Source organism: Canis lupus, chromosome 13 (genome assembly GCF_011100685.1).
Source record: "Canis lupus familiaris isolate Mischka breed German Shepherd chromosome 13, alternate assembly UU_Cfam_GSD_1.0, whole genome shotgun sequence".
Taxonomy (NCBI): Eukaryota; Metazoa; Chordata; class Mammalia; order Carnivora; family Canidae; genus Canis; species Canis lupus.
The window spans coordinates 38,132,094-38,143,497 of record NC_049234.1 but is presented as its reverse complement, the minus strand read 5'-3'; the positions used below and the strand labels follow the sequence as shown (position 1 = coordinate 38,143,497).

The 11,404-nt window shown below is 58.9% G+C and overlaps 1 protein-coding gene and 1 long non-coding RNA gene across 6 annotated transcripts; one reads left to right on the top strand and one right to left on the bottom strand.

Annotated features, from left to right (window-relative positions):
• Window positions 1–779: 779 nt before the first annotated feature.
• NRBP2 (nuclear receptor binding protein 2) lies at window positions 780–8,164 on the top strand. 4 transcript variants are annotated; one of them, XR_005368913.1, is made up of 19 exons: window positions 780–950; window positions 1,367–1,489; window positions 1,561–1,662; window positions 1,773–1,862; window positions 2,004–2,059; window positions 2,144–2,238; window positions 2,359–2,382; window positions 2,454–2,537; window positions 2,613–2,668; window positions 2,764–2,859; window positions 3,779–3,911; window positions 4,025–4,127; window positions 4,230–4,280; window positions 4,355–4,490; window positions 5,526–5,579; window positions 5,703–5,766; window positions 5,870–5,925; window positions 6,011–6,214; window positions 7,513–8,164. XR_005368913.1 is itself a non-coding variant. In XM_038555780.1 (18 exons), exons 1-18 carry the CDS (start codon window positions 828–830, stop codon window positions 6,077–6,079), a joined length of 1,515 nt encoding a protein of 504 aa, XP_038411708.1. In that variant the 5' UTR covers window positions 780–827; the 3' UTR covers window positions 6,080–8,164. The 4 variants fall into 4 exon arrangements, 2 of the variants coding, with proteins under 2 accessions (XP_038411708.1, XP_038411709.1); XR_005368912.1 differs by having other exon boundaries at window positions 6,635–8,164; XM_038555780.1 differs by having other exon boundaries at window positions 6,011–8,164.
• On the bottom strand, window positions 7,225–11,307 carry LOC119874443. 2 transcript variants are annotated; one of them, XR_005368914.1, is made up of 2 exons: window positions 11,198–11,307; window positions 7,225–10,798 (listed from the first exon to the last, which is right to left on the bottom strand). It is a non-coding gene; the product is annotated as an uncharacterized LOC119874443 (long non-coding RNA). The 2 variants fall into 2 exon arrangements; XR_005368915.1 differs by lacking the exon at window positions 11,198–11,307 and adding an exon at window positions 10,954–11,096.
• Window positions 11,308–11,404: the final 97 nt, after the last annotated feature.

Sequence of the window (11,404 nt, the reverse complement as noted above, 5' to 3'; positions counted from 1 at the left end):
AGGGCCTCCCAGATGCCCACCCCAGGTCCCGCCCGCCCGGACCCTCGGCGGCGCCCCACCCTGGCCGGCTGCAGCCCGAAGCCTGGACTCGGAGCCGCCATCGGGGGCTGTGTCTCGGGGTGTGTGGAGCAGGAGCGCGGTGCGGAAGGGGCGCACGGAGAACCTGCGGCTCCTAGAGCTGGGCCCGGGCGTGTCCCGGAGCCCTGACCCGGCCCCACGCAGGTCGCCGGGCGGCCAGGGAGGACCCGACGTGCCCGGCTGCAGGCTGGCACCCAGAGCCCCGAGGTCGGGACCCTGGAGTCCTCTCCCCGCGGCCTGGGGGCTCAGGCTTTCCGCAGGAGCAGGTCCCCAGCGGGAGCACAGGGGCAGGCCGAGGAGGGACAGGCGGGGCGGGCGGCCAGGACAGCCAGGGCGGCGGGCTGGGAGCAGGGTCTGGAGGGGCGAGCCCTCGGGTGGGCGGGGCCTTCCCGGTGGACGGGGCCTCCCGGTGGGCGGAGCCAGCGGCGGGTCCGGCGGGGCCTCCCGTGTGGGCGGGCCCTTCCCGGTGGGCGGGGCCCGGGCTGGGCGCGGCGCGGGCTCGGCCCTCGGCGGGGAAGCTCCCTTAGCGCTCCGGCCCGCAGCGGCGGCTTCTGAGGGGCGGGCGGGCTCCACCCCCGCGGGCCGGGCGCCGGCGCCTCGGATTCCGGGAGCTGGGTGGGGCCCGAGGCGGCGGCCGGCCGCTCAGCTCCCGCTGGGCGTCTGGGCGCAGGGCCAGGGCGGGCGGGGAGCGGCGGCGGCGGCGGCGGCGGCGGCTCTCTCGGAGGGCGGCGGCCTGGGCCGGACGAGCCATGGCGGCCCCGGAGCCAGCGCCCAGGCGGGGCCGGGAGCGGGAGCGGGAGGATGAGAGCGAGGACGAGAGCGACATCCTGGAGGAGAGCCCGTGCGGCCGCTGGCAGAAGCGGCGGGAGCAGGTGGGCCGGGGCGGGGCGGGGGGCGCGGGGGCGCGGGGTCACGGCCCACCTCGCCGAGGGGCGCGGGAGGCCACGCCGGGCCGGGGGCGCCGGGCAAGGAACCTGCCCCCTGGTTAGCGGCCCTTGGACCCCTTTGGCCTGTTCCCACGCTCTCTGGGGGAACCCCAGTTCCCTAAGGTCCACCTCCTTATGCCTCTGCACCAGACCGGCCGCTGGCCCCGTGAAGACCCTCCTGAATCCCCCGGAATCTGCTCCGCGTCCCCAAGCCCAGCCCCCGGAGACCACTGCTGCCCCAGCTTCCCCGGGGGGCCAGGGCCAGCACTCAGCTCGCTCTCCCCTCCAAGGAGTGGGCAGAGACAAGCCCCCACTCTGCTGCCCGACACCCATCACACTCACATCCATCCCCTCCCCCCCAGGTGAACCAGGGGAACATGCCCGGGGTCCAGAGCACCTTCCTGGCCATGGACACAGAGGAGGGGGTGGAGGTGGTGTGGAACGAGTTGCACTTCGCCGACAGGAAGGCCTTCGCAGCCCATGAGGTGAGGCCTGCCCACCCTCGAGCGGCTGTGCCCCCCTCCCTTCTCCCCCGTGACCCCACTCCCCTTCCCAGGAGAAGATCCAGACCATGTTTGAGCAGCTGGTGCTGGTCGACCACCCCAACATTGTCAAGCTGCACAAGTACTGGCTGGATGCCTCAGACGCCTGGGCGCGGGTGAGCCACGGCTCGTCCCAGCACCCGCACACGGAGGGTGGGGTGGGGCCCAGCTGGGGTGGGGGTGGGAGGGACCCACCTGCAGTTGGCGGAGCCCACCCGCCCCGCAGGTCATCTTCATCACGGAGTATGTGTCGTCGGGCAGCCTCAAGCAATTCCTCAAAAAGACCAAGAAAAACCACAAGGCCATGAACGCTCGGGTATGGGGAGTGGGCTGGGACTGCATCAGGGATGTGGGTGAGGGGCAGCTCGGGGAACGGGCTGGGGCCAGTCGGGTGGGAGGTGGGGGTGCAGGGTGGGCACCACAGGCCCAGCCACCTCTCCGCATCCGTCCAATGAAGTCCATCCGCCACCAGGCCTGGAAGCGCTGGTGCACACAGATCCTGTCTGCACTCAGGTGAGGGCCTGGCCTGGTCTCTGCCACCCCCCATGCCCTCGGTGCCCCCGCCCTGATTACACCTGCTCTCCTTTCCCCCTGCAGCTTTCTACATGCCTGCAGCCCCCCCATCATCCACGGGAACCTGACCAGCGATACTATCTTCATACAGCACAACGGCCTCATCAAGATTGGCTCCGGTGCTGGCGGGGTTAGGGGGGGCTGGCGGGGGAGGGGGGCTGCGGGAACCCCTGGGCAGAGGACATCCAGTGCCCCATCACATTGACGCCTACTCTTTCTCCCTGTGGTGGCCGGTGCAGTGTGGCACCGCATCTTCTCCAACGGTGCGTGGGGTCTCAGGGGGTTGGGGGGGCATGGAGAGGTGCAGTCTGCTCATCCTCTGCGCTTTCCACAGCACTCCCAGACGACCTCCGAAGCCCTATACGTGCGGAGCGTGAGGAACTACGGAACCTGCATTTCTTCCCCCCAGAGTACGGCGGTGAGTCCTGGGTCCAGGAGCTCCTGGTGTCACCACATCTTCCCTATCCACTGTGACTTGCCCTCCCCCCTGCAGAGGTTGCCGATGGCACTGCTGTGGACATCTTCTCCTTTGGGATGTGTGCGCTGGAGGTACTAGCCCCGGGGCCTCATGGCCTCCCAGATAGCTCACCCTGCATCTCACCGTGCTGTCTCTTCTCCGTGCCTGACCTGGCCCTGCCTCCCAGATGGCTGTGCTGGAGATCCAAGCCAACGGGGACACCCGGGTCACGGAAGAGGCCATCACTCGTGCCAGGCACTCACTAAGTGACCCCAACATGCGGGTAAGCAGCTTGCCTCACTCCTCCCAACTGGTTCTCAAGGGTTCCATGTGGGGCCATTGTGGTGTTTGGGTCAGGCCTGGAGGTGCAGCCGTCCGTGCCGCTGAGGGGGACGCCAGTCCCACTGCACAAAGGCCTACCTGCGAGGAGGGTCTTTCCTCATGGTGTGTGTTGAGTTTCAGGCCTGAAGGCTCTAAGGGTCCTTCTAAGGAGGGAGAGACTAGACAGATACTCCCTCTGTGAGCCTATTGTTCTGCTGGTTCTGGAGACAGGAAAGAGGCTCCGAGAGGCTCGAGCCCACATCCCTGCCTTGAACCCTCCAGGAAACCAGCTAGAAGCCACGTGACTTATGTTGGGGGCCAGAAAAGGGAGTGTGGAGTGGAAGCCGTGTCCATAGTCTCTCTAGACTATCTGGCTTGACCACATGGCCTCTAGAGATCAGGGTCAGAAGTGATGGGGCCAGGATGGGGCTGGGATGGGACCCGTGAGGCACAAAGCCGGCAAGGCAGCGGAGGATGCAGATGCGTATGTGGGGCAGGGTGGGGCCCCATCAGGGTCATCCCCGGAGTTGGGCCTGAGCTGAGGTGCAATCTGGGGCTGCAGGGCAGGGGCTGGTGTCCCCCACCAGGCAGAGCAGACCTCATCTGTGAACTGCAGATGACGACACCTACTCCCTGTGGTTTTTGTGAGGGTTATGGGAAGTAGAGCATGGAAAGTTCTGGGCCTCGGGCCTGACTGTCCTACTGGTAGAACCAGGTCCTGGCCTCGCTGCTCACAGTATGTGGCTCCCTATGCCCATTCCTGGAAGACTCCCATGAGGACTGGACCCTGGGGATTTGGGGACTTCAGGGGCCTCCTCCTCACACTGTGGAGCTGGAGCAGAGATTCCACCCACTTGAGCCTTTCCCCTCTACGCCCCCAGGAGTTCATCCTCTCGTGCCTGGCCCGGGACCCCGCCCATCGGCCCTCTGCCCACAACCTCCTCTTCCATCGAGTGCTCTTCGAAGTGCATTCTCTGAAGCTCCTGGCAGCTCACTGCTTCATCCAGCACCAATGTGAGGGGCAGGGGGGCGGGGGGCGGGCCAAAGGCCTGGGGTAGGGCTGTGAAAGGGCACCCTGCAGGACCTGTCTCAGGGTCCGCCACCCTGAGTGCTCCTGCGGCCTGCAGACCTCATGCCTGAGAATGTGGTGGAGGAAAAAACCAAGGCGGTGGACCTGCATGCAGTCCTGGCAGAGATCCCCCGGCCGCCCTGGCCCCCACTGCAGTGGCGGTGAGCGCCTGCTGCCCAGAGGCCCTCCCCAGCCCAGTCCTGCCCCGCGCTGGCAGGGCCCGCAGGCGGGCCACCCTCATGTGCTTCTCACACCTGTGCCAGGTACTCGGAGGTCTCCTGCTTGGAGCTTGACAAATTCCTGGAGGATGTCAGGTGAGAGCTGCCGTGAGTTTGGGGAACTGGTGGCTGCCAGGCCTGAGCCCCCAGCCACCCCAGTGTATCCCCAGGAACGGGATCTACCCACTGATGAACTTTGCCGCTGCTCGGCCCCTGGGGCTGCCCCGTGTGCTGGCCCCACCCCCTGAGGAGGCCCAGAAGGCCAAGACCCCGACGCCAGAACCTTTTGACTCGGAGACCAGAAAGGTGAGCTCCTGCTCCTGCCGCACTGTGCCAGTCCTCGGGCCTGTCCATAGCCCGGAGGGGTCCGTTTTCGGGGGGTTTGGGTGCCCCCCAAACCAGCTCTCTTCCAGAGACCAGGTCCTGACTGACCCTGATGTGGGGGGTAGGAGATGATAGGACTCATTAGAACACCCCCCTGTTCGGAGGCTCTTTGCTCCCTGCAGACCCCTCCCTCTCCCATCCCTTGCTGCCTGACCCCCAACCCTGCCCCGACCCTGCTGTGCCCCAAGCAGCCTCCTTGTTGGAATCTCATCTGCCCCCAGGCCTCTCTGGTCCCCCGCCCTTGGCTTGCTGATTCCCTGACATTTGTGTCCTGGTGTCTCCTCCAAGGCCTCCCAGATGTGTTTCCCCCGGCCTCTCTTCTTGCAAGGCTCCCTCCTTGCCAGGGGCCTGTCCTGGTCAGCCTCAGCCTCTCTCTCCCCTTTCCACGTCCATACCTACTGGGTCCCAGAGGCTCTGGCTTTGGCCTTGGGTGTGTCTCCGTGGTCTCCACCCTGATCTATGCCACCCCCGTTTCCTACCTGGATGCGGAACCAGCCTCCAGCCTAGCCTGCTTCCTTCTGGCTTCACTCCACAGCACAGGATTCACATCCTAATGGCCGGAGCTGCGCACACAGACGGTGGGGGTCCTCAGGCTGACCCCCAGGTGTTCGGAGGCCCGGCCCTCCTGGTGTCGCGTGCCTTTGCTCCTTCCTACTCCTTCCAAACCCTGTCCTCTACCGCTTCTCACAGCTGGCTCCTTGTTCAGCTGTTCTCCCCACCTGCGAAAGCTCTGTTGCTCCTTCAGCACCCAGACTCGGTGTCTACTCTCCTAGAAGTTTTCCTTAACTTGCCAGGCCGCTGTTAGTGAGATGTACTTCCTAGGCCCTCCTTAGAGTTTCACCCCCATTTCTAGTCCTTCCTGTTCTTTCTGGGTCCCCTTGACATGGCATCTGCTCTTGCTGCTCAGCTGCTGAGGTCAAGCCTTTGTGGGTGACCTTGATTCACGCCTATCCCCAGGTGGTCCAGATGCAGTGCAACCTAGAGAGGAGTGAGGACAAAGCCCGCTGGCATGTGAGCAAGGAAAGGGCTGGGGCCCACAGATGAGCAGGACCCGGGGCGGGAGGGGGGGATGGGGAGGGAGCTGGGGGTGCTGAGTAGACTCTGGGAGCCAACCACACCCTCCTGCCTCCCCAGCTCACTCTGCTTCTGGTGCTGGAGGACCGGCTGCACCGGCAGCTCACTTACGACCTGCTCCCAAGTAGGCCAGCCAGGGACCCAGGCAGGGACAGGGTGTGGAGGGGGGCAGGCATGGGCACAGGCAGTGGCCTCACACATCCATCCTGCCCCTGCCCCCGCCGCAGCGGACAGTGCCCAGGACCTCGCCGCCGAGCTGGTACACTATGGCTTCGTTCATGAGGTGTGCGGGCCAGCCCAGCCGGGCTGGGAGGGGACACAGCAGAGTCTGCCCCTCTGTCGCCCCATGCCTCCCTCCCACCCTGCAGGATGACCGGACCAAGCTGGCTGCCTTCCTGGAAAGCACCTTCCTCAAGTACCTTGGAGCTCAGCCATGACCTCGCACCCCAGCCCCAGGGACCAGCCATGGCAGCCCACGTGGGGAAGCCCCACATGGGCCCAGGGCTCAGAGGGCCAGGGGCTGTCCTCTGCGGACATGCTGATGACCAGGGGCTGATGACCAACGCCCGCTAGTGAGGAACCTCTGCCTTCCACAGCTTTCAAGGAGGCGTTGGAGTGGGGTGGGAGGTGGTGGGCTTGGGGCCACAGGGGGCCCAGCAGGGGGTGAAGGAGCCTGGGTTGGGGGTCGGGGGTGGATAGGTAGGCCCCACAAGTCCTTAGGATCAGGATTTCCCCACCTAGCCCGTTTCCACAACTCACAATCCCTTCCCATACCCTCCGTTGCCTGGCCAAGAGTTCTGCCCCCAGCCCAAGGTATCTGGTCAGGGACCAAGCCTTCAGCAGGGGGAGGCTGACCTGCCAGGGAGCCCCAGCACCGGGGGTGGAGGGTCAGTCCTGGATGGACGTCTGCCTGGGGAAATGCCCATACCCTGCTGGAACCACAGCCCCATCCCAGGAACCCCCACATTGAACCAGTGGTACCACACCTGCAGGCGTCAGGCACAAGGCCGGGCCCGGCAGGGCCATGACGTGGCAGGAGAAGCAGATGGCAGAGACACGTCGAGGAGTTCACAGCCTTCCAACCCCTGCCTGGTGCAGACCCCCCCCCCCCCGGGGGGGGGCCTCTTCTGACTTTCTGCTGCTCTGAGACCGGGACCTGCCATGCCCTCTGCGCACTGTTCTGGCCCGATAGCCCCCTACCAAAGGGCTGTTTTCTCCCGCATTCCCCAGCCTGGAGGGGTTGGGCTCAGGCATCCTCCCTGCTCTCACTGTGCCTCCTCGCAAATTCACTACTCGCCATGTTACGTTCCTCACTCCTGTGGCAGCTGCCTCCCGAGTCCTGAGGATACAAGCCCCTGACTCCATCTCTGCCACTCAACTCCCTCCCACCCCTCATTGCTCTGGCCTCCTTTCTACTGGACCACCTCCCCTCCATCTTCAAATTGAGTTAAACATTCTTAAGCATTTTAAATTGCATGTATAAACTTAGTGCATTCAGGTCTCTTTTAAGTATTTCTATTGTCAAACCAGGAAAGCTCATCCCTGTGTTACTTCTCTGTTTCTGTAAGAATTTACCACAAACTTAGTGGCTTAAAACACAGATTTATTGTAGTTCTGCAGGTCAAAAGTCTGGTACAGGTCTCATCAGACTAAACTCAAGGTGTTAGCAAGGCTGCATTCCTTTCTGGAGGCTCTAGGTGAACCTAGAACTAATTCCTAGGTTTCCATTTCCTGCTCCATCAGGCTGTTGGCCTGCAGGTGTCAGGCACGGCGTGGGCACTGGCCAGGAATTCATTTCCTTGTGGTGATAGGGCCAAGGTCCCCATTTTCTTGCCCTCTGTAAACTGAAGGTCATTCTTGGTCTCTACAGGCTCCACCATTCCTTGGCTCATGTACCCATCCTCCATCTTCAAAGCCAGCAACAGCCGGTTGAGTCTTTCTCATGAACCATCTGTCTGGTTTTCTGCAGCCAGGAAAGCTTCATGTAATTAGGTTGGGTCCACCTGAATAATCCAGAATAATCTCCCCATTGCAAGGTCCTTAATCATATCTGCAGAATCCCTTTTGCCATATAGAGTTGACATTCACAGGTTCTGGGGGTTAGGGCATAGACACCTTGGAAAGAGGGTATCATTTTTCCACCTACTACATTATCCTAACCAAAAACCAAAATAAAAGTTACCAAGGTGTATCAAATGTACAAACATAGTGAATCTCAAGGTGTCTTAAACATCCCAATATTCTACAACGTTACTCATATTCTCACATCTTTCAACTTAAATAAATCCACAATAACATACACATCTAGTTGGAAATCCTGATGTCATCGTCTTAAGCAATATGAGTGTCAATAACAGATTGTACCCGTGATTAAACTGAACTCAAAAGTATCAATACTATCATTGCTTCATTTAATCATGCTTATGTTAAGATTTTCATTTTATCTTTTCAAAGTCATATACATATTATTTAAAAAGTGGAATGGGTTTTCCTAAGCCAACAATAAATAATGTAGTCTCGAACTCCGATCCTTCCCAAATTTAACTTCTATTTATTCAGGCACGTAAAATCCATCTTCCACAAACCACACATGCTTTTACTGCTTTTTTTTGGCTGTTCTACATAAGGTGTCCCCTGCTAGTGTCCTTGGAAAAGGAGGAGGGGTCACTGGCCTCAGTTTCCTGACCCAGCATCATCCCAGTGTAGTCTATATTATTGCAGTGTCATTACTGCAGGTCTCAGCAGAGAACAAGGTGTCCTAGGGTTATATTTGCTTTCTTGCACAACTTTTTGTTTTGCCTGGAGTTAATAATTGCTTTTCTTTTTGCTTGCTTAGTTTTCTACACGTGTCATTAATTCATTCTTAGATTCTCTTGCAGTAATGTGAACCTCTCAATACTTGAGATTCGTTGCATAATTGTTTACCCAGTTTCATCTTTTCCCACAGCCCCCATTCCATCTCCCTACCCCAGGCTGCTTATTCTTGGGCCTGTGGCCCAGGTGTCAGCTCCTTCACCAGCCATCTGGAGCACCTCTTTCCTTTCACTGAATTCCTCCCTTTCCTCTTCCTTCACTCCTTCTATTTGAGGAGGAACATCCTCCAGGTTTCCTGAGAGAGGGTGCATGGGAAGTTACAGAGCCTGCCTATTTGTTCTTAGTCTACTCTCTCTCTCTCTCTCTCTTTTTTTTTAAGGTTTTATTTATTCATGAGAGACACAGAGAAAGACGCAGAGACACAGGCAGAGGGAGAAGCATGCTCCATACAGGAAGCCTGATGCGAGGGACCCTGGGACCATGCCCTGAGCCGAAGGCAGACACACTCAACTACTGAGCCACCCAGGCGTCCCATCCTTAGTCTACTCTCACATTTGCTCGTTAGTGTAGCTAGGCAAAAAAGTTTGCCTACATTGAAAACTATTTCTTGCCAGGATTTTGAGGCTATCGTGTGATTTTCATCTAGTTCCAAGAATTCCCATGCCTTGCTGAATTCCGATCCTTGTGATTTCTCTCCCTCTCCTTCAATCCCTCCCTTCTTTTGGTCATCACAATGATGTTTCTTGATTAAAAACTTCCCTTTTGGGCAGCCCGGGTGGCTCAGCGGTTTAGCGCCGCCTTCAGCCCAGGGTGTGACCCTGGAGACCCTGGATGGAGCCTGCCTCTCCCTCTGCCTGTGCCTCTCTGTGTGTCTCTCATGAATAAATAAGTTAAAAAAAATAGTTTAAAAAAAAAAACCTCCCCTTTCATCTATTGTTCAGAGATCCCAAGCCTTCGGTACTGGGAATATTTGTTTGGGATTTTTGTTTGTGTTGTTATTTCTGTGTTTTGGGCGGAGTTCTTCGGTTTGCTTTTTGTTTTTGCTTATTTCCCCACCCCCTCCTTATTTTGTGGAACGTTTATTACTTAGATATTGGAGTTATCTTTTGAGAGGCACTATATGTAGTAGTTAAGGTTTCCCTTAACTACTACATATTGTCTGGAGCCATTCATGGGCTGGAGCCATTCATGGGCTTCTTCATGTGATATTGTGCCCCTACTTCCTCATCTGTAAAAATGGGATAATAACAGCACCCGCTCCATGGAATTGTAAAGATCACACAGGTCATGTTTGTAAGGTAATGAGAACAGTGCCCAGCACACAAGCACTCTGAATGCCTTATTATATATCACTGTCAAATTTCAAAGAGAAAACTGCCACCAGAAAGTGGTGCTTGTGTCCCCCACCTCCCTGCAGTGGTGGTAAGTCCCAGTCCATTCACCACTTCATCCATCCTCCTCTATTATGGCGCCTGCTGAGGTACCAGGCCAGTTCTAAGCACTGGAGAATACTCCTCACCCTGACTGATTATATTTTCTCTCCTCTACCTATCAGGTTTTGTTTTATGCATTCTGGAAGATTTCAACTGTTTCTTTCAGCTCTCTATTGAATTGTTCATTTTCCTCTCATATTTTTCACTTTTTAAATTTTTTTTTATTTTTCACTTTTAAGGACTCGTTCACATTGCTGAGTGTTCTTTCTTTATAGCCTCTTGCTCTTGATTCCAAGTTTTTACTTCCAGTTAGTTAACACACAGTGTTATATACGTTTCACGTGTACAATACATTGAATGTTTTGGTTTTGGGTGCAACATCCTCTCATTAGCATCTCTGAGGATATGGCTTTAGCTTTTCTTCTTGCTTTATTGTCTCAGCTCCTCCGTATCCCTTTTCTTTTTGTTTTTGTTTCTTTCCTCCTTCTTAGGTGTTTGGTGATCCTGGGCTGCCCAGTTGCTTTTAAGAGGGATATCTTAGTGGTGGGGCTTATTGCCTGGTGGTTTTTGAGGCCAGGGATCTAGCCTGAGCACCCTCCAGCTGCCAGTCTTCTTTTGAGCCAGGAGCAGTTGCAGAGAGCAGCTGAGGTGCGTGGATGCTAGATGCTGGGGGCTAGAGTGGGAGCAGGGGTGGAGGTGGGGAAAGGCCGGGAATCTCATTCTGTGGGAACAGGACCCTACTGACAGCCCAGCCACTGCCAGTAGGGATAGAGGGGCGTGGTCTCCTCCTTTTTTCCGACTACACGTTCACGCACAACCCCTCGTACACTAACCTCCAAGCGTTGTCCGCCTCCCTCCAGCTGCAGGACTTCTGTGTTCATGGGGCTTTGCCCGTGCAAAATTCTTTCCCTGTCATTTTAGAAGGGGAAGGATTTTAAGGAGATGTCCTGCCACGCTTAACTACCAGTGTCTGTTTTATTTCAAAGGCTTCCAGGGTGGAGAAGGGGCCGGGCCGACCGGGAGGCACTGCGGCCTGAAGCCTGGGCTTGCAGGTGCGGGCTCACCGTTAAGGCCTCGGGGCCGGTGCGACCCGCGGCAGGCGTCCAGGGCAGCGCGACGCCTTGCTGGGCACCCCGAGCCTTTGACAAAGGGCTGGAGGCCCTGGGGGAGCCGGGGTGCGGGCCCCCGTCGGGCTGCTGGGCCCTGAGCGCACAGCCCCGCCCGGCCCGCGGACAGGCGCCTCCCGACCTTGGCGCGCACGCGCGGCTGCAGCCGGGGGGGGTCCTCCCGGGAGGGGGGCACACGCACCCCGAGCTCTACCGTAGAGCAGCGGCCGGAGCGGGGCAGGCGGGCGAGGCGAGGCGCTGAGGGACCTTCCGCCGCCCAGGAGCCGAGACCTCCCCGGCGACCCGAGAGCGGCGCGCGCCGCGACCCCCCCCCCCACCCGCCCCGCCACGGAGCCGCAACCGTTCCTCCCCGCGCCGGAAGCTCTGCCGCCCCCGCCCCCGCCCCCGC